The sequence below is a fragment of the Cariama cristata genome, unplaced genomic scaffold (assembly GCF_000690535.1).
Source record: "Cariama cristata isolate BGI_N322 unplaced genomic scaffold, ASM69053v1 scaffold2833, whole genome shotgun sequence".
Lineage (NCBI taxonomy): Eukaryota > Metazoa > Chordata > Aves > Cariamiformes > Cariamidae > Cariama > Cariama cristata.
Window position 1 is genome coordinate 86,375 of NW_009606491.1, and position 27,293 is coordinate 113,667.

A 27,293-nucleotide genomic window follows, 5' to 3' on the forward strand; every position below is an offset into this window, starting at 1 on the left:
TCTTCCGAAAGCCACACTTTTCAAATCACATTTTATAACCCTTCTTATACTATTAACTTGTGTCTTTGCCTTCTGTGGTGCCAGCAGAGGTAGGCAAGTCTGCCAGACACTCCGATCTCTGCCAGGAACACCCTTAGAGGACCAGCTGCCAGATACCGGGACACAGGATGCTCCCCAAGATCACCACCGCTCACGTGTTCTCAAAAAGACACAATTTATAGGCATTTGTGCAAACCCTGCCCTCACCTTCAATAATACACTTTTCTAACTGATAAAGAATTTAAAGCTAATAACTAATAATATAATTGCTGCTATTTTATAATCTCCAAGAGGAAAGAGAGAGGAGCTAGTATTACATAAGGGCATTTTAATTCTCTATTAAGATTTAAACAGACCTTATAAACCATGCATGTGGTCTAAGTAACACAGGATTTCATGTTTTATTTCATAGGTAATGGAAATAGAATGAGAGGTTCATTGTGTACACGAAATGCAAACTTTCCTATAAAATTTATGTTCATTCAAAAATCTTAATGTCCAGCTCCAATGCCAAGCATCTTCTGATGATCAGTATGAAAAATGTTGAAGTACATAAAATGAATTATTGTGCATATTTGCCTTGGATGGGGTAGGAAGAAAATGCAGTTGAAGATTTCTGTTTCTGGGAACAATAAAACAGCAAAGCAGATGGATTCATACGGGGCGGAATTGTAAAACTGAGTTTTAAAGAATTATTGGAATACCCGGTATTATTTTTATAGTTTTTTTTCTTTTGGATTGTAACCTCTTAAAATTGCAGCCCCCACTCCTTTTGGAGCACACACCATCTCTGCTGACAGGTAAGAAGTTCTGCACCACACAGAAGTAAAAACCAGTTATTTTTTTACTTTTGGGGTCTTTTGGAAAGAATTTTGCTAGCAACTCCTGACTGTCTTTCTGAAACCGTCACCTAAATCTCTGGAGAACAGGTAAACGCAACAAAAAAGGGAATTCTAATTGCTTTTTTGGTACTTTGCCGTTGCTATCAGTACCATCACCATGACGGGTTTCCAGATTAGCTTTGTACCCTTGACCACTGCCACCACGAGAGCCTTCGGCAACGACCGCTTCGAGCCAGCCCTACAGCTGGTGCACACGCGGCTTTGGGCGTGTGGGTGAAGTTCAGAGATTTTTCCGTATCATCACCCTGACCATGGACACACTTTGCCTCCACTCTTGTTCCTTTCCATTTTTCCTGCTTTTTTTTTTTTTTTTTTTTATTTCACGTTTCAAGATTTGAGTTTCAGTTAGAACTGGTGATTACTGGGTTATGCTTTCTGAATGCCACACAGTAAGAAAAATTGCTGTTCACACGGGAAGAATGAAGCAATGTTTCTCTGTACTGCAAAGGCCGTGTTCAGAAGAGGCAACACATACCTCCCTGCACTCCCTATTTTGACTACATAGGAAAGGAAGGGAATTTTATTAATCAGAGCTAAGAAAATTTTTAATTTGCTTTTTTGTAGGTTTCCCCCCGCACATATATTAGGTTAATACAGTATAATATAGCACTGGCTAAATAAAAGAAAAAAAGATTTGAGCTATAATTTGAGATTAACAGAAGATATAATCACTTCCCTGTGTGCAAACGATTTAAAATACTACTTTAAAATCCTGAAATGTTAATATGACTTTTTCTTATCTGTAACCAATACTGGTTCTAACCAGATAATACTTTACATTTTTCATAGCTAGGGCTGGAGTTCACCAAAATAGAGGGAATTTTCAAGTTAACTATAAGGTTACCAGGACTAAACTTGACTTTTACAACTATTTCCCCAACAGTATGATCATCATGTAAATGAAGTTGTCTCAGACCACCGAAGTCAGTACCTCTACAAGAATTTACTCCAATTCAGAGCCTCGAGAGGGGTTTAACAAAGGCAGTTTAGCACCAAGGAAATCCAGCCGTGCCCAAGTGGCAAACTTGGAGGTGCTGGAGTCTCTCAATTGCAGCGAGTACAGGAATTTACCTCCAGCAAAACACTGCATTTTCCCCTTATTTTCACGTCCAATGTGGCTGAATAGTTACGGTAAAGCTTTTCAGAGAATTCAGCCATCTGACCTTAAAACTCTGAATTCAAGCGGTGTAACTTTGCTAAAATTATAAGTTACCAAACACAGAATATTAAAGATCTTTGGTAAATCCGGGTAAATCTTCTCCAACTCCAAGAGACTATGAAAAACTGAGGTCAATATCCACGAAGGGCCACCGTTCCTTGCATCTAGCTGGAATGGGATACGTTTCAGCTTCCAAGACGAAAGCTACACAACTGTTTCTTTCCAGCTGATTTTATGCAATTCAGCTGATGAAAATCCAAATTTCTCAGGCTGTGCTGTGGCAACAAGCATTCTTTCCAAAGATAAGAAGAATACATCGAGGGAATTGCTTCTCTTTTTGAATTGATAGGGACTTTATAAGTATAACGGCAGAAATAGCGTAATCTAGAAAATATCAAAAAATCTTGAGATTGTCAAAACCCCCTTGGAATTCCAGTGAGACATAACTAAAAAATGCTGAAAGAATATTTAGCTCCACCAGCCTGCGAGGAAAAACGTGCAAGAGAAATGCTAACTCAGTAAGATCTTTAAAGGATTCCCTATGGAGACCAAACCCACCTTCTCTATACCAAAAGACAAACAAAAGACAGTACAGAGCCAGGCTGGGCTCCTCTCTGCATTTCTAAAGACAGTCTGCGATGGTGCACGAAACCCATTTCAGGAGCTGAAGTGCATTTTTAGCTTTGAAAAGACTTGATGAAAGGTGAAGGTGGAATGGACTCGGTGCCTGGGCTGCCCCGCTGGCTTTAAAGGGGGGCTGCCTCTGAAATGTGGTGGCACCACGTTAAATCTAACTGAGAGCTGTTAGCGTGGGGTATTGGGAGAAAAGAACCAGCAGCTCTGGTCCCTGAAATTCCTTAAGCTTTCTTCCCCTTCAACACGGTATTAGCACATAGAGACTACGCTCACGTTTTGCTTAATTTTCTTCTAATTTATTAGCAGCACTTCACCTCGCAGCCAAGCTGTGAGCAATCTGCTGTCCGTGAGTTATGTGTGAGCCAGAGACCTTTAAGTCCTGCTACTGCAAGAGGGCTCGTTTGCTCCGATCCTTCTGCACCACAGGTTCCCTTTCTCTTCCAAGTCAGTGTTTTGCCATGCTCACTGCCCAGGCAAACAGCAGCACCCTTCACAGCCGCTTCTGACTTAATACCATAAAATTGCCTAACAACTTCTATACTCCGTGCCGTAACTCACTCAGTATTGCTCACCATACGTGCTCCCACCGAGCCGATGTGAAAGACGTGCTCTCACTGCTTTCACCACCGGGCTTTTAAAAAACTCCTATCACATAGACGGTAACCCCTGAATCTCGGCGAGTTACCAATACCCAGACGTGCTCTAGCAAACCTAACATCCCACTTTGGCATTTTACGGTACACAAGAGCCCACAGTGGTTTGTTGGTTTTTTTTTCAAGAAAAAGTATTTACTGAAAAAAGTGCTTTTAACCGTTTCTGAAAAAATATCATGTAACGAAGTGCAAGACGAGATCAATATGCATTGGGAGAATGGGTCCCAGTTGTAAGCTGTTCGGTGAAGGGATGTGTTACACGGCCGTGATTGCTGTTCGTAAGCCTGCTATAAGAAAGATTTTTGTGCCATTTTGGAACAAATTCAGGGAGAACCCTGGAAAAAAAAAAAAAGAAAAAAGCAAAAAAAAAGCCACAAGGTATGAGTGCTGCCATGCTTTGGTTCCCAAGAATAGACTGTTTGTATATAAATTCAACTGCATTTGAAAAAAAAAAGACAAGAACAGTCTGTTTTAGCAAAGCTGTGGTTTCATGGTTACCTTAAAATGTGGAATACCACTAAAAGAAAGGCAGCTTTCTGCCCAACTCCCAGCCACACTTTGCCTCCATACGAATGAACTTGCGGCTCAAAATTAATACATATATTTTCTGGAGGGTTCATTTTCAGTGGGTCTAGTCTACTCATCTGGTTTATCAAACAGCTACCCAATGTGTAGCGCTGGTGCAAGGACATGGAGCTGGCAGACAGTGCAGGATTAACTCTTTGGGCAATGACACATTTTGCAGATAGGCTTAAGTCAACCATGAAACTACATCTGTTTTCCCTCTCTCATCATTCAAGCACACAGATAACGAGGTTTACTGGTTTGGGGGAAAAAAACCCCATATAAATCTATTACCCAGAAAACATAATTTTCTGGTGCCATAAACTTATAGGAGATAACATGGGATCGCTTGATGATAAAAGGTTAAGCCAAATTTGTATTCTTATCCATAGTTAACTACCACAATGACTTACCCAGGGGCATGAACGGTGTTAGCTGACATACTACTTAAAAGCTGCAAGAACCCCACAAAACAAAACCATCCAGAAGAAAAAGGTGTTCCTGAACCTTGCTAGATAGTTTTCTCTTGAAACAGTATTTGCCTCTAAATGCATCAAGCAAGCCAACAACTTCCAAAGTCAATTAAACCAATACACGTGTACTTAAATTTATGGTACCTGGTCTACCCTGTTTTCTTTTGAAGGTGTTTACGCAGTGTCATTTTTAAGAAATGAACCTAAAGTAACGAGGCTATGCAAGCAGAGATTCCCACTTTTTTCCTATCCCCTCTTTCCATTCTGAAATCCCAGGCTTTCAGTGTTGTACCCCCATACTTAGGGCTCCCACGTTTTAGCATCTATAAAATCTCATTTCTACATCGCTTTCAGGCTTGTGACTGTCCAAAGTGGGATTAAAAAGGAAACCTAATCTAGTTATGCAATGCAGCCTGGGTTGCCAAGAGATGCTGTTTTAACAGACAACATCCCAGGCTCCGTGCAGTCCGGACTTTCTGGAGCAACATTCACGCTGTCAGCCAGCGGGAGAATCCTGCAGGGATGCTACAAAAAGACAAAGACTGTGTTTCTCCATGTGTCTATACAGACAGACATACAGACCACCTCAACAGACTCTTTAACCCCAGAGAAGCTACCCAGCAAGAAAAAAATACGGGGCAGCAAAGCAAAGGAGAAGGCAAGCAGCTTTTCGGTGCAGCTTTAATATTTTTAATTCTATCTCTTGTTTCTGTCCTGCTGTTAACCAACTTCAGGGAGGAACTTAGCAGGTTGTTAAAAGACATCAATAAGATACGTCACAGCATCATTTAGGAATCTTTCAAACAGCAGACAGGAAATTAAATGAAGAAAATGTTGATGTTATGTCAAAACAAAAAAATTCAGTCATTAGAAATCCCAGATGCTGTGAAAACCAAACCAGTGCGCGCACACGTGTGTGCCAAGACGTCCGGGGCAAAGTCCACCAAGAAAGATGGATCCATAGCAACTTTTCTGTAGGCAGAAAGTATCATAATTCTCTAACTCCAAAGTTCTTAAGATCATCAGAGAAGATCAGACACTTGATTTTTACTTGCAAAGAATCCTTTGAAATACTAGCAATGCCTATAATGTCTTGGGATTATCTGATACTTTAAACCCAAGATTATTTGCATCGTAACGACAGCAAAGAAGCTTTTTTTTTTTAAACATATACTCCCAATAATCTTACAGTTGTACAATTTCGTAAAAAAGGGACCACAGACTGCTGAAATAACCATTAAACATCATCAGAATCAGTTTTCCCCACAGGAATTTTCTATTTAGAAGCAGTAAGTCAAATGAAAAGACAATTTTTGTCACGCTTAATGATGATGACTACAGAAAGGAGATTTCTCTTCGGATAACAAGAACATGAAAAAGCCTGCGACAGGCACGTATCGTGACTCGCTCTGACCTAAAGGCAAAAATGTTTATTTCTTACCTGCTACTGAATTTGGCCGTGGCATAAGGTAAAGAGGAATAGACTGCACCGACTGGGACAAGACGGTCTCCAAGTTCCTCTCCGGGATTTTGTTCAGGCTGTAGGTGGAGGCCGTCATGTTCTCATCCACGCGGTATAAGCAAGAGTCCATGCTGGATTTCTGGGACTGCCAAGGTTTCAGGTTTCCTCCAGACCCAAGTTCTTTACTGCTTTCCCCTCCATATTTAGTGCGTTCCACGTTTTCCGAGTAGCTTGTCAAAGTAGCTTGAAGGAAGAAATTATAAACAAAATGAGTTAACAAAGAAAGAATGGTTTGCACACATGCTGCTCTACACCGAGTTGTGCAATGCAAGAGCCAAAAATGATGTTCATCATATTTTCCACGTTCACATAAATCAGAGATTATGGAATTTAGTTTAATGATACTGTTCTGCTTACTACTTCTAAAAGAACATTTAGGCTATAACGTTTCAGGCTCATACTGTTAAAAGCCATTTGTAATTACAAAGAGTATTAAAAATTATGTGCAGCACTGTCTTCAAATACACAATTCCAGAAAGAGCAGGAATTATTAAGGAAAAAACATTATCAGTGCTCCTCGTATCTTTGAATTTGCATCGTAGTTACCACCGTTTCAGGGAACGTTTGCCGAAGTTTATAACCTTGCAATGTCTGACACTGAAAAGCCGTCGGCACAGAAAGCCCCCACCTGACTTGCATGAACAACCAGCTCTCACGGATTAGTTTGGTTCAGAAACTGAACCCACTATCGCATTTGATGGACAGCAAGTTTTTAGGAAGCTTTAACTGTAATCCACACATTTTTCCTTAAATTATTTCATTTTACAGATCAGGATTGTGGCTATATTGACTTTCACACTGGGAAGTGACATTACTATACTGATCTACAGCACTAACATCTTCTCCCCGTTGGTATTTTCTCTTCTGGATTCTGATGCAGTTATCCCCTGGCTCTAACTCCCTTCGGGCTGTTGACTTTCCTTTCATCTTTAGTCTTCCACATATTTGTTCAAGGTCATAATTAGACCTCTCCATCATTGAGAGAAGGTCCCAACGCTCATCCCAGCTTATCTGAGGGTCAAACTTGCCTGTTCCCTAACTTTGGGGGGAGGGGGGAAACACAGGACATGACAAAAGAAAAAACAAGAAAGGAAAAAAAAAAAAAGAAAGAAAGATCAAAAACCAAAGCTCACGGTCCTCTCATCACCCCAATCACACACATTTCCACTGCGACTCGAAACCCTGAAATATGCTGAAGTCCTGGACGTGCCCTGTGCTTGTAGATCTACTTGCTAAATCCACCGAAATCCGGCATTTTCACTTAGCCATGGTAAATACCTTTCCCAGTCCAAATTCTCTGCTAATTTCTGTGCCATCTGTCCCTGGACACAACAGCGTGGATCTACGGCTATGTGTCTGCAACGCAAACCGCACTGTAACTTCTCGGGGGGAGCGTCTTCCCTTCACAAAAGCCCATCCCTGAACCAAGGGAGACGCTGCCTCATTAACAAACAGCACCACAGTAATTCTAATATTGATAAACGCAAACAGCAAACTCCTCCAAGGACGCACATGCTTTTGGGCTAAAGCTTTTTCTTTGCCAAGTTTTAAGAGTAAGCAGCCTAGAAAAGACGTTCCAGCCAAAGAGCACCTACAGGAAGATGCAGTTTAACTGCAAAAGGGTAAGGGGTATTTCATTTGTTTTTCTAAATGTACCCAGCAGCCCATAATTACATATTTTAGCCAGTTGTTTACACATTGAGTACAGGAATAATTTCACTGCCTAAGATTAGGCATTCAATTTAAATTCTCAGAAACGCCCATACAGACCTGACAAAATACCAAAGGGATGATGCTTAAAGGCAGGGGCTCTGGACGGCTCTCCGCACCGAGGTGCCAAGCAGATCGCTGGACTCTATCCCCAGTGCAAACCCATGAAAGTTCAACGACCAAGGACTAATTGGGCTTAATTGTACATTTTAAATGACATTATGATAGGAACCAGAATTAATCGCTTACATCTAAAGTCACGAAATCATCATTAAAAAAAAAAGACCAAGACCTGTAATTCTTACTGTGCCTGTTCTTTATCCATCCCAACAAACTCCATGCAGCTTCAACCTTTACCACTATCTCTATCCTTTTAATTCTCAGTATTGGGTTTCTTGTCTATGCAGTGGGATCAGTATCTTCATGTCTCATCAAGTGGTCCAAAATCTACTTGTTTGAAATGTATTTTGAAATTTAAACCCAACATATGCAACTGCTAAGAAACGGTATTTGTTTGTTGGCATTTAAACATAGGTTTGCTGTCAGGTAAACGCATTTACACTTCAGCATAGGAAAATAAGATAAAAACAAGAAACAGATGTTCACAGATTTCTCTTGCTCCCTCAAATTGTTTAATACCGAGAAACATGTTTGAAATGGTTTTCTAGAAAATCTCCATTTCTAAGTCTGGGTCTGCAGTGCTAGGCATACTATGTTGTCTATTTACAGAAGAAAAAAAAAAAAGATCCATTAAAACTCATTAATTTTAAAAATCTATCTCAGTATCTAATTCATCTTTGTAGAAACACATCAGCAGCTGAAATCAGTCATCTTCCAATACAGCAAACTGAGGAAAACCAAAATAACTATGTGTCAGAATAAGTTTTCTCTGAGTGAAGTAACAAAAAAGAAAAAAGAGCTAATAAATCCTGCCGGCCTCTTTTCTAATCATCAATTTGTGTTCATTTTAAACATAATTTTCACTGTTTTACACTAAAGCTGTTTTATGTGCAAACTCTTAATTGAATCAGGTATTTAGGATTGTTCCCCGTGGATTAATTTACCTTCTGAACAGCCCTGGATGATATAAGTACTGCTACACAGGTTGGAAGCGATTGCTCTATGGACTTAATCTGGTCTATAAGCTCTTTTAAACCAAACCAATTTTGACTTTAAAAGGCAAAAGCGTAAGGTTAGCTACAAGCCAGCAACATGAACTGACATGCAGAGCACATCTCCAGGGGGAACTCAAGCTTACCGATGGTGCGACCCAGAGACCTGCTCAGAAATTACAAACTTCACAATGAAAATTCGAGAGTGCAAGATCTGATTTCAGAAAATTCACATTACGTGTAACCACTAAGGTTGATGCAGTGTGACTCTTGGGGCTAAAAAGTTGGTAATGCTTGTATACAAAGAAAGCGCAAAGATTTGGTCAACCCTGAAGTGGTCAAGGAGTTGGACTAGATGATCATTGCAGATCCCTTCCAACTGAAATATTCCATTCTATTGTATTTCTTGGGCAGAAAGAACTTCATCTCAGTCCCCAGTAGGATCAAGCCCATAAATACCCACAACCAGAAGGAAATCTGCAAAACAACATTATTTCTGCAAGTTTGCCATATTCATACCCTAAAATTTCCAGAGCTGCAGAGGGTATTCTAGGACAGGGTCTGTGCTCATATGGTTTGGGTGTGTGAGTACATCTCCCCATCATCTCCTGCGTTGGCCCCTGCCAGGGATTAACTGCGCTTTACAGCAATAATCTCTTTAGAGCCTTGCTTGGGGAATGCAGACCCACCCTCGGGATGAATCCTACTCACAGTCACAACAGGACTCCTGTTGCATCATTAATTTACCTAAACCATATCTACATGTTAAAAATATTCTGGGCCTTAATCCAGATGCAGAGCAGCTGATTGAACAGCAACAGCAGCTACAAACGAACACGACGACATCGCTGTCTATCGTCAGGCATTTTTTTGTATACACATAGTACAGAAGGAGAGCATCAGAATATCAGATAATACTAAAAATCGACTCTCAAGTTAAGATTCCTTCTGATGTTATTACTTTGGTTAGAATGAACATCTAACCCTCAAAACTAGCATTTTGTGCGCATCCTTTGAGATCTGTAATTCATAACTCTGACTCTGGCTAACCCAGCCGACGGCCTGCAGAAAGGAGGTGCCAATGATGGAAAGTCCCCACAGTTCCCAGTTAGGCATTACATGGTTTGAATTGTGTCAGTGCTAAAACGGGCTGCAGGAGCACTCATGGACTCAGCTTAACCCCCAGGCAGGAAATCTGGTATCTGAGGTTTTCATCACCGGTAACATCTCACCTCCAGGACACGTTCAGGGGTTTGGAGGGTGAGGGGTGTCAGGGATAAGGGGAGCCCCCGTCCCCGAAGGGGCTCACAGCATCCCTGCGACCAGGAACTGGAACACCGGAAAACGACAATGAAATTGTTATGCTGATAGAGGTAACAGAATTAACACTTTCTTAATACACAGCTTTAAAAAGAAACAAATGGTCCTTCAGTCACTGCCAAAAACTTTCTTATGGGTTCCATGAATGTTCTGTACAATGAGGGTGGTGAGACACAGGTTGCCCAGAGCCGCTGTGGATGCCCCATCCCTGGAAGTGTTCAAGGCCAGGTTGGCTGGGGCTTTGCACAACCTGGTCTGGTGGGAGGTGTCCCTGTCCACGGCAGGGGGGTTGGAGCTAGATGGGCTTTAAGGTCCCTTCCAACCCAAACCATTCTATAACTCTACAATTTTAAAACCCAAGGATAGCTAATCAAGCAAAAGCTCAAAAAAAATACAACCTCTTAACAGATAGCATGCTCTAAACTTGGGAAAGATAAACTGATGACCTCAAATCCATCAAAGAGCAGGAATTTTTGCCTTAAGCCATCTGCTGAGAGGCAGGTCTTTCAATCCTGTCTCTTAACAGACAATACCCAGCACAACAGGTTACGTGACGGGACACGTTAAGCTGGGGGTACCACGACAGGAACCTGTCGGGATGCGAGAAGGGTTGCAGAGAAGCCGTGAGAGAACATGCATTTAGTGAGGCTCTTCTCGCTGCTGAATCCAGCCAGAAAGCACAACCCTGGTGAAAAAAAGCAGAACATTGCAGCGCCTGGGCAACGCTATGCCGGAGCCAGCGGGCTGCAATCACACAGACCACGACGTGTGCCGGCGGCTGTCGGGAGCAGAAGAGACGTCGCTGCCTCGTGGAGGCACAGAGAGGATTATTGCAGGGGACGGAGTAAGACAGGGGCAGCCACGCGAGTCACACACTGAACATGTGAAACCTGACAGCCATGCAGAAACATCTGAGGTTCTCTACAGCACCAAAGCAATACCACATGTACATAAATATAGCCATGTGAGTGTGTGTATATATATATTTTTTTTATATATATCTATATGTATCTCCAGTCTCAGCTGGCACACAGTCTCACACTATTTAATATGAACACGAACAGAATCTGAGGCATCTAAAACATCTGAGCGCTGTAAAACACATTAATGAATAATAACATGGAAAGACCCTCGAATGAGAGGACACGGGCAGTACGGCATCCCTTTGCAAGCCCCTCCATGGCTTTCTCTGAGGATTTGCCGTATCTCTTTCCATAGGATTTCAACACCGCTCTCTGTAACGGAGCTACTTACATCAGCTTCGAGCAGCACAGCCTGGGCGTCTTTGAAGACACGTGGACTTTGACGCCAGAAGGGGATACACCCCAGAGATGCTGCAGTCATTTTGCAATCCTACCTTGCTTTTAGTATTCAAGATCTACGCCAGCATTTTCCCTGGCAGAGCACTTGCCTATGTCAAGCTTCCATTTTCAAACTTGGCTCGTGTCCCTTGGTGAAACATTTTGATTAGAACTTTTCGCAAATAACATGGTTTAAAATATTTTTATTTCTTTGGGGGAAAAGACCAGAACTGTATCAAAGCAGCAGTTCATCCGAGACAACACCTTAGATGTCACTGCAGACAGCACTACACTTCTCGGAGAGTTTCATGTATTTACAGGATAGCAAATACTATTTCTCATCTAGTTGCAAGCTGGCCTATGCCCTGGAGCATGAGGCTTTCATCTGTACTTGTCTCGAGTCAAACACGCGAGGGGATTTTTACCATCCCGTCCAATTCTCCTTGAGGCAGAGATCATGTCTGGAAAACGTCAACCTTTATGTTCACCTTTCAGATGGAACTGCAGGAGAAAGCAGTTTTCTATAGTTACCACTTTATGATGACCAACAGTGGTAACATTAATTACATGTAAAAATTTATAAAGTCTCAAGTAGGATATAGGGATTTTGTTGCTTTAAAGAAAGAAATGCAGCAAAGTAGCAAGCTTCATATGTTGCATCGAAATTAGGTACTAAAAACGCTCATGCAAACTCGGCAAGTTAACCTCATTTCACTCATCTCCAGTAACATCCCGAAACACGACTTGCCTTATCGCATTAGAGATGTCCTAGCTAACACGGACGAGTTAGCAAGGAGTAAAATAAATTTTTTACCCTCATCTACATAAGCCTTCATAAACTCAGCCACAGAAGGATACACCTAAATATAGCCGTGTCGGCCCAGACCGCTCCAGGGAGCTCGGCTGCCAAACAGAAAAATTTGGCAGGCAGAAAGCGTAAGCCCCAACCTTTCCCGAGGGACGGTGGCAGCCTCGGGCAGGCACATGCAACCCACACCCAACAGCCCCTGGAGCATGCGGTGCTTTTAAAAGAACATTATTCTCTGCTGGACACCATTGGCCAGGGAGTTTAAGGCTTCTCCATGCAAATAAAATCAAAAAAACTCCCCCAAAAGCTTAAGTCTGCCCTGCTCAAGGTTTGAGGTCAAAATCCACAGCGCCCTTCATATGTTTAAGTTTCTTTACAACACTGGTCTCAAATGGGGGTGTGTGTGTGTCAGGGAATCACCGGCTTAATTCATATAAACAGTCCCATAAAAAGACAGAGATTGAAGAGGTAAACCCATTTCTGTTTCAAGCCTCCAGGTATTATAAATCACGGTAAGCACACAAAAGGTCTTGAAACATAATGAAAAATACCTTGACAGTAGCATCACGCTGACCCTATATTCATTCTGTTCTAAATCTGAATTCCCTGCTGCACCGGCTGACAAGCGGGATGAAGAATGGTATGAATGCCTCGAAGGGCTCGTACCTGTGTGCTACTCGGACTAGAAATGTACGGTCTGGGCAAAAGAGCACTTCAACAGAGCGAGACACTCCCATCACCAGAGTACAACTGACTGCAAATACCCTGCTCGGGAGACAGAACAGCTCAGCAAAGCTTCAGTTTATAAACTTCAGTTTATCACTTGCAGAAACAAGGTAATAAATGTTTCTAAGTGCAGTTCACTATTGTAAACATTAAAGAAATCTGTTAAAAAGGTTCCAAATCTAATACAGAGGTAGCAATCTTGATGGTTGATTTACCAAAGCATCATAAAAAACCTCCCCATACTCCTAAGTACTATTATTTAAACATATCCCTCTTACAAAACCACCCATGCACATCTGGAGTAACATCTCTGCGACACTGACGTGCTAAAATTACGGACAAGGGCTTACCGAAGTGCAGAAGTGGCCGTAAGCCGCACGCTCTTTTCCTTGCCCAACCTGACCCCGTACCCTGTGCTTCCCCTCTACAAGCCTGGACCTCGCCGCAGGTGTCAGCTGCAGGTAACCGCTGGATTTCAACAGCGGGGCTGTTAAAATTTCAGACGAAGAAATGCACATACACGTCCCTTTAACCCTACACCAACTCCCATCACCTTCTTAATTCAGTGCCCTCTCTGTATTGTCCACCTTTTACCATTTTGGATCCTTCTTTATTTTTGCCTGTCTCCTCAACATCAGTTCACCTTTTTTTCCCTTCTTTAGCATCAGCAACGGCAATTCTTTTTTGAATTCCACCACAGTCTTGAAACTGATTTTAAAATTAGAAGATTGAAACAAGCAGAAAGGAGGCACGTGTGGGGGCGTGTGCACAAGGGGAGGGAAGTTATTTGTATATTTGGCATTAATTTTTTGGGCAAGCTTGGATTGTTGTGAAGCTTTTCATAACCGTGAAGGTTAAAATCTTGCTGCTCTTAAAAGCTGAGAGTCCCATCTAATCTCACAGCATCAACAGCTAAAACATTAAAGTCACTTATCACGGTATTCAAAATAACACTGTGGGAGTTGACAACACTGAATTTTTCCCCCGCTGTCTTCTGATCTGCCTTTTCAGTTTATTCTTTCTTTCAATTTTTCACTCAATCTTTTTTCCATCTACCAGGCTGGACCATAAACCGAAGCAAATTTCACAGTTCAAGTATAACATCTGTTCTGTGCCGCTTCCTTCAGCTTTCAAGACTCTTCTTTCTCCTTTCTTTTTTTTCCCAGTAACGTAACACACACCTGTAGCTGATCTATTATCTACCCAGTATTTAAGGGCCAGATTTTGGTGCCAAACTCAACCCTTGATGCCTCAGTGGCTTAACTGGGGGAAGGCAGAACCGTTGTTTCATGACTTCATGGTTTCTCACCCCTGACATCGACCATGAATCATGTCACATGTGCATGCACGCGTTTGCTTTCTGCTTAATTTGTCCTTTTAATGAAATGGAGAAAGAACTGAATCAGGATTCAGAGATGGTATCCTTTTGTACTACTTGGGATTCTGTGATCCCACTAATTTTGCTCAAGAGCTGATGAGACGCCTGATAAATAGCCTCCCTTTTCACCTCCTAAACTGTCAGCCCCGTCACCTGCAATATGCAGATGCATTAGTGAACAAAAGCTCATTATTCAACACTATTAGACATTTTTCAGGGAGCTCCTCCTTTGGGGAATGAGCCCAAATGGAAGCTGGTTAGATTTAAAAAAAAATATCTGTAATTCTTAGAAACCTTATTCATTATTAACAGAGCATTTCATAATACTGATGAGAACGTCAGAATTCAAATGCTTTAGCCGTAAGATCACAAAAATATTTAACCTGAGTTAAATTTATCTTGATGTGCCTTTTGAGCTGCTCTTTGTTCCCTTCTCAAAGCAGTTAAACTTGCAAACAAATCTGTCTTGTTTTATTGTTGGCAGCATCTCTTCTGCTCAGCACACACTCTAGATGAATTTATTAACAAGCCTATTTTTAACCCACGAACACATAAATCTGTAGAAAGCAGCAACTTGATAAAAGCTGGAGAGTCAGAGTGAAAAACAGCAAAAAAAGAATGTGAAAAAAGCTACATGCTAGGGACCTCCAGGAGGGGACAGGAGCCCTTTACACGTTGTTCTTCATTGGAAAAATCCCTAACATCTAAGTGAAGGCAACGGGTCCACATGGTATTAGACCTATCTACATCACTGCGGCAGCGGTGCAAGAGGATTTCCACAGCTCACTGGTTTCCCTTTAAGCTGCTTTAACATCATACCTATTTCCCTGCCCAAGATGATCCCCCTAACCACTAAGTGAGGAACACAGCACAGATCATCACAGGGCTCTCCATTAAGAAGTGTGGCCCCATTTCATATCGGAGTAAATTACAGGACTTCTACAGGAAGATTCAACACGGCAAACAGCCGTTCTTTTAATACCCTTGGGAGACTGCTGCTAAATGACATAAAGTGCTGCTTGACCATCACAAGCACTTGGGTAAGCTTAACATACTGGCAAGAAATGTTTTCTGTTTTAGTTTGCAGGCTTGCTAAGATTGCTGGAGATTTTCTTATATTCTGCTGCATTCAGGCAGCAAAACTTTAGAGTCCACTTCTGCGGGGACGTGAAGAGCAAAGTTCCCCCATAGCAGCACATGATTCTTTGACCAGTTTTCCTTTCAGTAGCAGATTTTGAACATTAACAGTTGGCTGCTTTTACATAGTGAGAGCCAAAAAAATCCTGGAAACTATTCAGAGGTTAAAGTCAGGTCAGCATTTTCACCAGCCATTCTGTTTTACACAAAAAGGATTTAGTGGTTTCCAGGAGAAAGGGTTGACTTGCTCCTCTCTCTCCTCTTGGCTCACCTCCTCTCTCCTCCTCCCTTCCCCATTTCTTTTCTTTTACAAATTAGAGTGTCTGAATTTGAAGATCTGGACCTTGTAACGTTTTTTGTTACCCTTTCAACATAAGTAGCCTGAACTTCCCTTTACTGTAGAGGATCTAAAATTTCAAACTAAGTCTGCTCTAACCCAAGCAATGCATTTAATAAAGTCATCAGTAAGCATGAAATAGTCCCTGTGCTGTGCAGATTAGAGATGTGACACGCTTGTTCTCTCATGATTGAAATTATATAAGAGGTGACATACAAATGGACAGCAATAACTCCAAGAGGACAAGTCATCAGAGAAAACCTGACTGGTTAAAATTTGGTCTTGACATCCAGATTAGAACACCAAAATGCCCGCTCTATACACCTTAGTGGACAGTTACGCTCTTAACTAATTCAGACTCTAAAGAGCCATACTCTGATTTAACTTTGAAAAAATAATGCTGTGTGTAGCAACACAGATGTGTAAAATGAGCTTAACCTGTACAAAAACATTACAAGCTAAGCAAAAATCACATGGAGAGAAGCAATTATGCATAACGGTGTAAGAAGTAACTTCCCACCTTGATTAACTATTTTCCATCCTTTGCTAATTCTCAAATATTTTACAAATAGCACGTTAACCTTCTGGGACACACGTTAAAGCCTCTGTGTTTTTAAAATATGAAATTTGGTCACAATTCATGATTGTGAGATTTGGAGGTGATGCTCGTTGTAGCTCAGGACCGATAGGTGGCAAAGATCAAGAGATCTTCCTAAAACCACAACCTTTATCAAGATGAATAAGAAATACATCAGAGCTGCCTATTATAAAAATTCACCTCCTCGGAGCTAACACGTTAATAGTTTAAATCACTTCTTTGGGAAGAGCAGGAGGGACCATGACTCAGGAAACATAACATACCTAGGGAAATGTTTACTCTTTTTCTACGCATAAAAATGGCACAAGACCACAAGCGGTTTTGACAAGGACATCTCCGACAGATTTACACTTTTGAGGTACCACGTGAAGCTGCTCAGACCAAAAAGCCACGTCATTACAGTCATCCTTGCAGAGAACAAACACGAGCAAGGGATATGCACACAAGAAGATCTGTATCCAATAATCGAGGAATGCAACCGAAAGGGAAACCTGATCCCTGACCCTCCAGAAACAAAGGAGCTGATGTGTTCCTAAAGGGGAGGGCAAAGCGCCAGGTGGGCTTCGCTTCCGACACGTGGCCAATTTGTCTGCTCTGTTCTGCAGTGAAAATAATTCTAGGGAATTGCTGTCATGCAGAGAGCACCTTTCAAAACTGTTGCCCACCCAATTGCCATCCCAACGGGAGGGTAATGACCAAACGGCGCAGCCGTCTCCCATGGGGAAACAGCCACCCCTTGCTCAAACTGACCTTACGCTTGCAGAAGACAGTGAGGTACAGAAAAATAAGACTTCGTGGAAAACCTCCCGATTTTTTTCGCTGCTGGAAAGTATGACTGGAGAAGACTGTTTTCCCCACAATTTGTTACAGCTGTTCAGCTTCTATCAAATGCCAGAATAAGAAGGTGTTGAAAATGTTATTGTCAAAATAAAGGGGGGTAGGAAACAAGGGGAGAAAGAGGCTCTTGTTTTCCTTTGAGTGTGAACACTAGCAGTGGAAAGCTTTGGCTTTTTGAAAGCCTTGAAAAGTGCTTCCCCTGCTCCACGCGAACATATTTTTACATGACTTTTCCATCTGGGATACATTAACATAGCCTTGGGACAAGCCACCTTCTAATATTTCTCAAGTTTCCATGGGAAAATCTAAGCTCCCGACAGAAGAACCTCTGAGAAAGAATCTTCCTTGTGAGGAACAAAAAAACCCATTTCAGACTTAAAAATGAATTACTATAGACCTACTGAAAAAAGGATACGGTAGAAAGTCTGGGCAAAAAGATTCAACACCTTATCACGTCAGGAAATGGGATCATGCCAATGCTTCCCTGACACACAGGTGTACCACAAAGGCCACGCAGACCTCCTCTGGCTTTCTTGTGGACAAGAAACTGCGGAAGAAATCCAACTGTGGCAACTTACGATTTTGTCGCCTTCAGGCTGGCACCAGCCAAGCACCCGTGAGGGCCAGCTGAGCCCAACACGATAGCACAGCATGCACCGACAGATCCCATTAGTAAGGGCAGCTCATAAAAGCAGAGCACGAGCTTTTTTTGCCCATTCTGCTGCTCCACCTCAGGCTTTGCCTAAGATTCCCAGCTCTGCCAGAGGTAAGATCCAGCTGGAATCAAGCGTCCACTTTTACTCACCGTGATCTTCCAGCCCAACCAGGCTTCAAGAGGTTGCTGCTGTAAAGGGTGAAGCTCTGATCGTGGGACATCGTGAGCAGAGAACGAAGGGTGTGTGATACTGCAATGACTTCTCCCAGAATTCATTAACCTACTTCGGTATGCAGCTCAGAATAGCTTACATATTTGCATTTTAAGATCATGCAGGCAGAAGTGCTACAAAGGTTGCTGTGGCATACAGGAGCTGAACTAAGCCCAGATTTCCTGATCAGCCAAGCAAAATATTAATCACTAGTACAACTAACCTCCCTAAATTATCAACCTTTTTTTTTTTTCCTGGTTTGGTTTTTTAAGCACTACATGAACTGTTGGCAAAGTAAAATCTTCTTAGCTGGAGAAATACTCAACATACACGTGGCATGGACAACCAAGCGAGGACCATCCTGCCTGACGTTACATAGACATGACTTTTCTCCCATTGTGCCTTTACAGTTACTGAACAGAAATTAATCTGTGTATGTTATTTTCTCGAGATCCTTTACACTTGCAACCTACAGATCACTCAAATGAAAAACCTGCTACGGCAGCTAGAGAAATTCACTGAAATTTGTGTTAATTTAATCCAGCTCTTGCCCAAGGCTGAGCTTAAGAGAAGCAGTAATTTTTGAGGCACAGAGTCACCGATAAGGTGGCAGTGACAGTCACGGGGCACAGAAGGTAATCAGTCTCTTATATTTATAATAATATAATCCAACAGTATTTGAACTATGAACGTGATGCCATCATCCATTCTCCTTCCTCTGACATCAAAGGACAGTGGCTATAGACTAAAGGGCATTAAAGGAAAGAAAATGCTGAAAAAATAAATGCCTCTCAAACTACTTGAGGTAGTAGGAGGGGATGGCAGCCCCAAATAACAGCCACTGCCTGGCACTGAGACCATCCCATCTTCCTTACTGGACCAAAAAGCTTGTGTCTCTCTAAATGAGCATCTCCCCATTCATAAATGGGCATGGACAGCAGCTGAAGGAGAGGATACAGAACAAAAGAAAAACTTATTAGAAAAAACCCCAACAACCTCACTAGAATTAAGGGAGGCAAAAATGTGTTGGGAAGAAAGATTGCAACAAGCAAAAAGATGGAGAAGGGATGCAAAAACAGAAGAAGAAGATAGATAAAACTTTCCCTGTTTCACCATCTAAGCAAGTTCCAAAACTTAAGGCATTAATTAATTTACTTATCAACCTCATCCATCCCAACTTTCACCAACTCTACGTAGTTTTACCTACGACAAATGGAAGATGCAGGGGTACAATTCACCTTGGCCGCTGCAGTATCAACTCGAATAACGCAAAACCATCCTGTCACTTAGCAAACGCACGCATATTATCTAAACTAACGCTTGTCAAGCCAACACAATTGACGACTGCTTGGCTTAGCAGTTGAATGAGAAGGAGAAGGGTGACGGTGCTCACCTATGATACCGCTGTCTCTGCTCTCCAGCGTGGAGGTAGGGCTGGTGACGGCACCGTAGGTGCAGTCCTTGGCGGTGACGCTGGTGCTGACGGGCGGGAGGGTGGAGCAGGGGCTGCTGGCGGGCGGCGAGGCGGTGCTGCTGGTCAGCGTGGAGCAGGGGCTGATGCGCTGCGTCACGGCCGAACTCTGAAAAAAGGGCAACCGGGAACGTATCACTCACCACAGACAGTCACTGTGCGGGGGGGAAAGTCTTTCTATAGCTCACGCTTGAGGATTTGCTTTGTATGGTGAAGTTAAAAAGCGCTTTACTGTTCCAAATGAAAACGTCTGCTGTGCCACTCCACATCCGTGGAAAATGCTTTCTACTTCATGCCTTAGAGATTCTAGCTTCCACATTCAATAGGAAACACAGAAAACATAAATAAAGTGGTATTTACCAAAAGCCTGATTCCATACTTTATTAGGAATTTAGATTATTTTGTTAGTCTTGAACAGAAAGTAAAAAAAAAAAAAATTAAAAAAATGAAAAGGCACAAATAAGCAAAAATTATGATACAGCGAGGTAAATTCTGTGCCTCTGTTGAAGTGGAGATCGCCAGGGCGGTAAGTATAGAGCATGATCTCACCTTTACTTACAGCAAGAAACATCATATACAGGAAATCCTACAAAGACCTCTGGGCCGTTTCCGTCTGCTTAGAAACCTCTGGGGGGCTGCAATTTTTATTTTGCTCTGTAAATGTTTCCTCCATTCAAAAAAAACAACAGTGGCTTTACACCCTTGCAAAAAGGAAGCTCAAAATCCCTTATCTAGATACAAGCCAGCCCTTCCCCACCCAGACACGCTTTCCCCACCAGATAAAGTTTAAAAAAACCCCAAAGACAAGAGGGAAAATGTTGCTCTCCAAAGGCAGAACAAAACAAAAAATATGCAGCAGCGCAAAAAAGATGGTGTTTTCAAAGTTATTTTGGAAAGACGCTAGCTATGAGATACTGTGTGCAAGAAAACTGGAAGAGTTTACACATTTGATGCTCTGCATGGAGATTAGTTTATTAAGAAAACAAAATCACTCTTGAATTCAATTTGAGACAAGCTGCGATACAAGACAGAGCCCTTGTTTCAACCACAGGCTACTGGACACACAAACTGCCCCGGCAAACGCTCCTCCTCTCCGGAGATATGTCCTCCAGCATCTGCAGGGAACAAAACTGCTGTGCAGAGTCACGGGCGGCTGGCAAGCACAGGAGATGGCTCACTGACCGCAACGCTGGGAAGATGCTCTTGTTTACCTAACACAGCAACTTCATCACCCTTACACTGGATTTCAGAGCAATCATCTCGAAATAAAATGGGCAATTTCAGTACTTCCCTTCCACAAAACTAACCCTCATGGGCCAGACCAGGCATCTTATTCACGGTGTGCATTGGAGGAGCAGGTAACCTCGCGGTGGGTCAGGCTGGTGGTTCACTTCCCCTCGGGTAGATGAGGATGCATCAAGTAAGCATTAAAAAAAAAAAATGGGCTTTTGAGCATGTGATCCTCCCTTAAATTTATCTTTCGGCCTCTGCAAAGGGGAGGTGATCCCATTGCCCGCTTGCTTAGGGGACACTGCAGAACATCGTCATCTCTCTCTTGCACTGCTGCTGTTTTCTGTAGCTAGCCCCTGCGGACAGTATTTTATTCATTGTAAAATGATACTGGTCCCAAGGAAGGAACAGCAGAGGTTAATTCCCCATTTGGAATTTGCTTAAATGAGATTTCTTTTATTCTGTGTAAATACTTCCCTAACAACTGTACAGATTCGTATTGCCTCTTCCATGTCATTTGAACCCAAGGTGACCACAGAGAGCATCATGCTTGCAAACTGCAGAACAGGTTTGACATCTGATTTCTTTCTTCATCACTATGTCATACTTGAAGTTGAAAAAATGCCTGGGACGGACTTTTGTAAGTAGAACATGTGCAAGGTTTACTGGTTTTTAAATCAGAAGGCAGATACCATGTGTAGCTGATTTGTCCGAGGTATCCCAATGGGGCTTGTAAAAATCCTTACTCAGAGTGTAACCGCCTCAGCGTTTGAGGTGAAAGGGAGCATCCCTACCAGCCGTGGGATGGGGTAGCGCCGAGGCAGGCATCCCCCTCCACCGCCCCACGCCTTTACCTTCACGCCAGCATGACTGCATCAATCTCAACTTAATTACAGAGTACCCCGAACGTGGATTAGCACATTGACAAACCAGGGACAGAGTGCTAGTGTGACAGCTCCACGGATGTGTTTATATATTAAACAAAGAGATTGCAACACAATAGAAAATGAGTCGTGTGAGTATTTCCATGATAATTTATAATCTCCCTCCAGTATCCACATAAAATATCCACCAGTGAATGAGATGGCTGCCAGCACATTGTCCTCTTTTGAAGCACTCGGGAGAGGCAAACCAACGCTTTCCTCTCCCCATCCAATTTGCAGTGCCACTAGCAGATCACAGTCGTCGTTATTTTCCATCCTTTTATGTTCTCGGTACTTACAAATACGTCTTTTTTTCCCCAGTAGCCTTCTAGGAACTGCAGGCAAGCCGACTGCTCTGTAAGTCCTGGCTCGTATTTTCTGGTTTCACACATTTGTTACATCACCTGTCATGTACCTTCTCTCTCAATGAACCTTTTTCATCCTCTCATGCTGCAATCGTTTCAGATGTCTAAATACCGTACTGATTTTTGTAAATCTGTTTTTAATTTTGCAAAATTATTTCTAACTCATTAATTCTAGCGGCCAAATTAAAAACTATTTGTGTGTCAGCATTCAGTGAAAATATTCCATTACTTTTCACCCCTTAAAATTGCTGGGGTTTGTTCTTATTCTTAATATAACCTAACACAGGGCTCTCTTCGGATTGCTGCTATGTACCACGCAGTTGTTTTCACTGAGCTACCCACTACAGTGGGACTGTCTCTTCTGATTTATCACAGCTGATTAGACTCCATCAGTCCACCTGAGCTATTAAATTCGCTTTTTCCAATATTCATTTTCTTTAACTCATTGACAGTACAATGAACTGCATCAAGATTAAGGTAATGTAATTTTTTGAGGTTCAGCAAGGAAGGCCAAGGGCATCCTGGGCTGCATTAGGAAGAGCAATGCCAGCAGGTGAAGGTGGTGATGCTTCTCCTCTGCTCGGCTCTGGTGGGACCACACCTGGAGTGCTGCACCTAGGCGAGGGTTCCCCAGTATGAGAGATGGATGGGGAAACTGGAGTGAGCCCAGCAAAGGAGCACAGAGATGACTGAAGGGCTGGAGCATCTGACATAGGAGACACGGAGATATTCAAAACCCAACCGGAGATGGTCCCGAGCAACCTGCTCTGAGCTGACCCTGCTTCAAGCATGTGGGTTGGATCAGATGATCTCCAGAGGTGCCTTCCAACCTCATACTACAGCATCTAAAAATTTAATCAGCTCACATGCGGGATCTTTCAGAATGTGAAGCATTATTCCTATTATAAATGCTTTATAGTGAGGTTTTTCTATGTCCTTGTTTCATCTGTTATTTTAAACAAATCCCTGCTGAAATTTCTCTCAGTACTAACAAAATAACATCCACTAACCTTAAAACACAGAAAAATTACACTTTAAAGCAAATTAAAATTCAGTGCAAGAATGGTACACTCATCTTCCCTCCAGCTGATACACTATTATTTCACAAAATGCCAAAAGTGATATTCTTATAAGTTCTTTTATTTGTAGTGTTATCAATGCAGCTCCTTAAGACCAAGCTACTTGCAACTGGAAATTACTAAATAACACGGTATATCACTTGGCATTGACTGACATGTTTTATTTTTGTATTGATGGAGAAAAATGTTCCTCTGTGCAAGTTTTAAATATAAATTTCCATTGACAGAACATTCTGTATTATTATTGCTGCTGTTTCATCTGTCACATTTTCACTAAGCTTTGAAAAATTACACTGTTCCGTCACAGTCTCATTGTCCTCTGTGCTTCTCTGGCAGCCAGTGCAGTTAAAAAAAATAGTTTCCCAAAAAGTAGGAGAAAAAGGATTTATTCCTCAGCACTTGTGTTCTCTCATTAAGGAAAGCATGATTAAGAAAGAGACAGCGCATAAACCACACAATTTCATAGCAATCTGGATTAGAGAACATATCCTGTGACACATTCAAAATAAGGCAACTGAATGAAAATGCAATGTGCCGATTTACAGATTGGGGCAGGTTTAGTGAAAACACCTCTATCCCTTATCTTCACTTTAGCTCAAGCATTGGCGAGATTGCAAATAATTATTTTCTCGCTTGAGAAGGCAAAGCATAGACAGAATAACAAGCAGCAGCCGAGTCCCAGCTTTTGATACAAAGAACATTTTCTTTGCCCAGGCCATGTAAATTAATGCATTAAAACCTAGAAAATTGTTCTCATTTTTAAATTCAACTGCAAACTAGTAGTCAAAGTTTCAATCAGATTTTAATTAATCAACGATTAATGGAAGAATTAATCTTTGCAAATCCCATAAATGTCTCGCTGCATGATTTTCAACACTACTTTAAGTAGGGTAGCTGAAGAAATTCAATTTGGGAAGGAGAGCTGGAGAGGTTTTCAGAAGATTTGCTGCAATTCTGAAGCAGCTTTAGCTTGGCCAGGATTTGTGCACGGCTCCTGCCCCGAGACAGCCCCTGGTGCATGGCAAAGGTCAGGGGAGGACCACCAAGACCGTTAGATGGCTGAAGCTTACGATTTAGGAGGAGAGGCTGATGGAGAGGGTTCATTCAGCCTGGAGAAGAGACAGCGAAACTGCATCTAGGGGTAGGTGCAGCCTTCCCCTCTCTGCAAGGGGTTGTAGAGAGGACACAACCATGCTCTTCTCAGAAGGGCAAAGGGAAATGACAAGACGCTACAGTCACAGGTTGTAGGAATGACATTTTCTACGAGGTAGAAGAAAAAAGTCCTTCACAATCAGAGTCATCAAGCCCTGGAACAGGCTGCCCAGAGAGCCTGTTGATGATTCTCCATCCGTGGAGATCTTCAAAACTCGCCTGGACAAGCCCTGAGCAACACGATCCACCTTTGAAGCTAGCCCCACTTTCAGCAGGCGGTTGGATGAGATGAACTCCAGAGGCCGTTTCCAACCTCGAGTATTGAGCGGTTCTAGGCAAATGCTGACAGCAGGAGATGCTCACAGAGAAAGAAAAAAAAATTAACTTGGTAATTGAGGAACCAGCCTCTCTTTATCTTCACCAGCACATGAATAGCATTCAAAGGCCCTGTAAAACTTTTTCATGCAAAAATTAGCACACAGCCCAAGATATCAATCTATTTTAGAGGACAACTCTCTGCTGTTTCTCTTTAGATTTTTCTTTTATTTATTCTCCAAAGACATCTTTTAGAGAAAAGATGGGATTTTAATTTTTGTCAAAAGGCAACAACAAAAGGAACCATTTATAGTAGAAAGCTCTGCTTGCCTTTGAAGTATTCAGTTCAAATAGGTGCCTGTTAAAAGTACGTTTCCTAGCACAATGTATAGTAAAGTACATTTCAAATCCACCACAACTTGCATAAAAAATTGAATGAAAGCGTTAAAAGCCTAATGAATGTGTTAAAGGCAAAAACTTACAAAAACACATTTCTTGGCTCTCAAGCATACTTTAGCCCATGCAGAAGATCAAAAACTTTTTGGTTCAGACTACATTGGGGGACCGATACACCCCGGGATGCTGCCGTCCACCCTGCTCGCCAAGAGCACTCCCTGCTTTGTGCTAGGAGCAGTCCTGGGCTCGGTGGAACAACTTGTCTCTGAGTTTCCTTCCAAGTGGCACGGGCTGGGAGAGACTGTGACATGTGTCACCAGAGCCATGACGGGCATTCAGCTTGAATGTACAGAAACCATCTTCATAGAATCTCAGAATGGTCTGAGTTGGAAGAGACCTCTAAAGGTCACCTAGTCCAACCCCCCTGCACTGAGCAGGGACATCTTCAACTCCCATCAGGCTGCTGAGAGCCCTGTCCAACCTGACCTTGAATACCTCCAGGGATGGAGCATCGACCACCTCTCTGGGCAACCTGCTCCTGTGTTTCCCCACCCTCACTGTAAAAGATTTCTTCCTTGTATCTAGTCTAAGTCTCCCTTCTTTTAGTTTAAAACCATTACCCCTTGCCTGGTCGCAACAGGCCTCGCTAAAAAGTCCGTCCCCAGTTTTCTTCTAAGCCCTCTAAGTATTGAAAGGCTGCAGTAAGGTCTCAATGGAGCCTTCGCTTCTCCGGGCTGAACAACCCCATCTCCCTCAGCCTGTCCTCATAGGAGAGGTGCGCCAGCCCTCGGATCATCTTCGTGGCCTCCTCTGGCCTTGTTCCAACAGGTCCATGTCCTTCTTGAGGACTCTTCTCGGCTGCCACTTTTCATTGACTCTTTTTTCAGGAATTCAGGACCTTAAGTCAGGTCCTCTGAATTACGTCTGTGTTAAACAGCTACATGACTTGTGCAGAGTCATGCAATGACTTTGTCAAAGGGAGAGAGAATTAGAAGTGGGCTTCTGAGTTTCATGCTCTTCTGCTACACATTGAAGTGTCCATCTGTCAATTGAGTGGAGGAAAAAAAAAAAGAGAAAAAACTGCCTCCTAGTTTCATTCTCATCTCACCAACACTGCTGGGTGTGGGTATATTGTCCAGGTTTCAGGAGAAGGAGGAAGAAACTCAGGCAGTTTCCACAAAATCTACACTGTAGCCCTGAGCTTTTTGCTGTTTTGCTTTTCAGCCAGCCAGAGGGGATGTAACAAGCTCCCTCACAACAAAGATTTTCTGATTTTCTTCCTGTATCTGTTTCAAGCATGTAATCACCTTGTTCGGCAAACATGAGCAAAAACTGTGACTATCTGTAAAATCGGGTTATTACTACCTACCTCTCCTTCCTGGAGAAACTGTGAACCTTTATGCAACATTGCTAAAGTACTTTTGAAATCTTGCATATAAGATGCCATGGAAGTACAGATTATTTTGGTCACTATAATCTGATTAGAAACGTTACCCACTCCTACAACATTTGCAGAAACAGAAAAACAACAGAAGCTGTTTCACATGGTAGCAGCTGATCCCTGAAACATGTACTGCTGCGCTGTAGCGATGATTCACTGTTTAACAAGGAGATACAACCTTTTACCTCAGAACAATTATTTCACCATTATGAGACACTCAGCTGCCATATAATTAGAAAATAACCACTCTCTCACATGCTGCGTTTGGATCATAACCCGTGCAGGAGGGATCGGAGGGCTCGTACCTGGTTCTCGTCCTGCACCTCCATGCTGTACTGGGGCCCTGGCTGTACCTCCGTGACTTTCTCTCCGAGGAGGAAGCCCAGGCGAGTCATGAGTGTATTTGCTGCCTCATCTACGGATGGAGGGGGTCCCAGCTCCTGCTCAGCGTCACCTAAACAGGAAGAAAAACAGATTCAGACAGGAATTGTTTACCTTGGCTACCGCCGAGGGTTTTTACCAACAAAACACCGCTAACTTTCCATGCTGCAATGTCAGTATCCGGGTTTTCAGGTTATTCACGTTATTCAGGTCTGTTTTAGCATTATACGCTGGTCATTAATTTCAGGTTATGCATTGCTCCAGCTGTCAATACACGTTTCGTCTGACGTTAGCTGTTACTTCCCCTTTCATCGCTGGTTATACTCTCAGCGCCTCCCAAGGAAGCAAACACAGCCATCTTGCTTTCCCCACACCAGAAGTACCAGAGCCACCGGGGAACGAGATTTCCTGGACCAACAATGGAGAAGGGAGAGCCGTCCCTCTCCTCTATCTCGTAGAAAC

General features: G+C 42.5%; 1 protein-coding gene across 1 annotated transcript in view; it reads right to left on the reverse strand.

Moving 5' to 3' along the window:
- Positions 1-26,904, reverse strand: part of TANC2 (tetratricopeptide repeat, ankyrin repeat and coiled-coil containing 2) — a gene marked incomplete at its 5' end in the record, with an annotated part of 106,460 nt that extends 79,556 nt beyond the window's left edge. The window contains 3 exon segments of the mRNA XM_009696372.1: positions 5,868-6,131; positions 19,472-19,658; positions 26,756-26,904. Coding sequence (XP_009694674.1) covers positions 5,868-6,131; positions 19,472-19,658; positions 26,756-26,904 — 600 coding nt within the window.
- Positions 26,905-27,293: the final 389 nt, after the last annotated feature.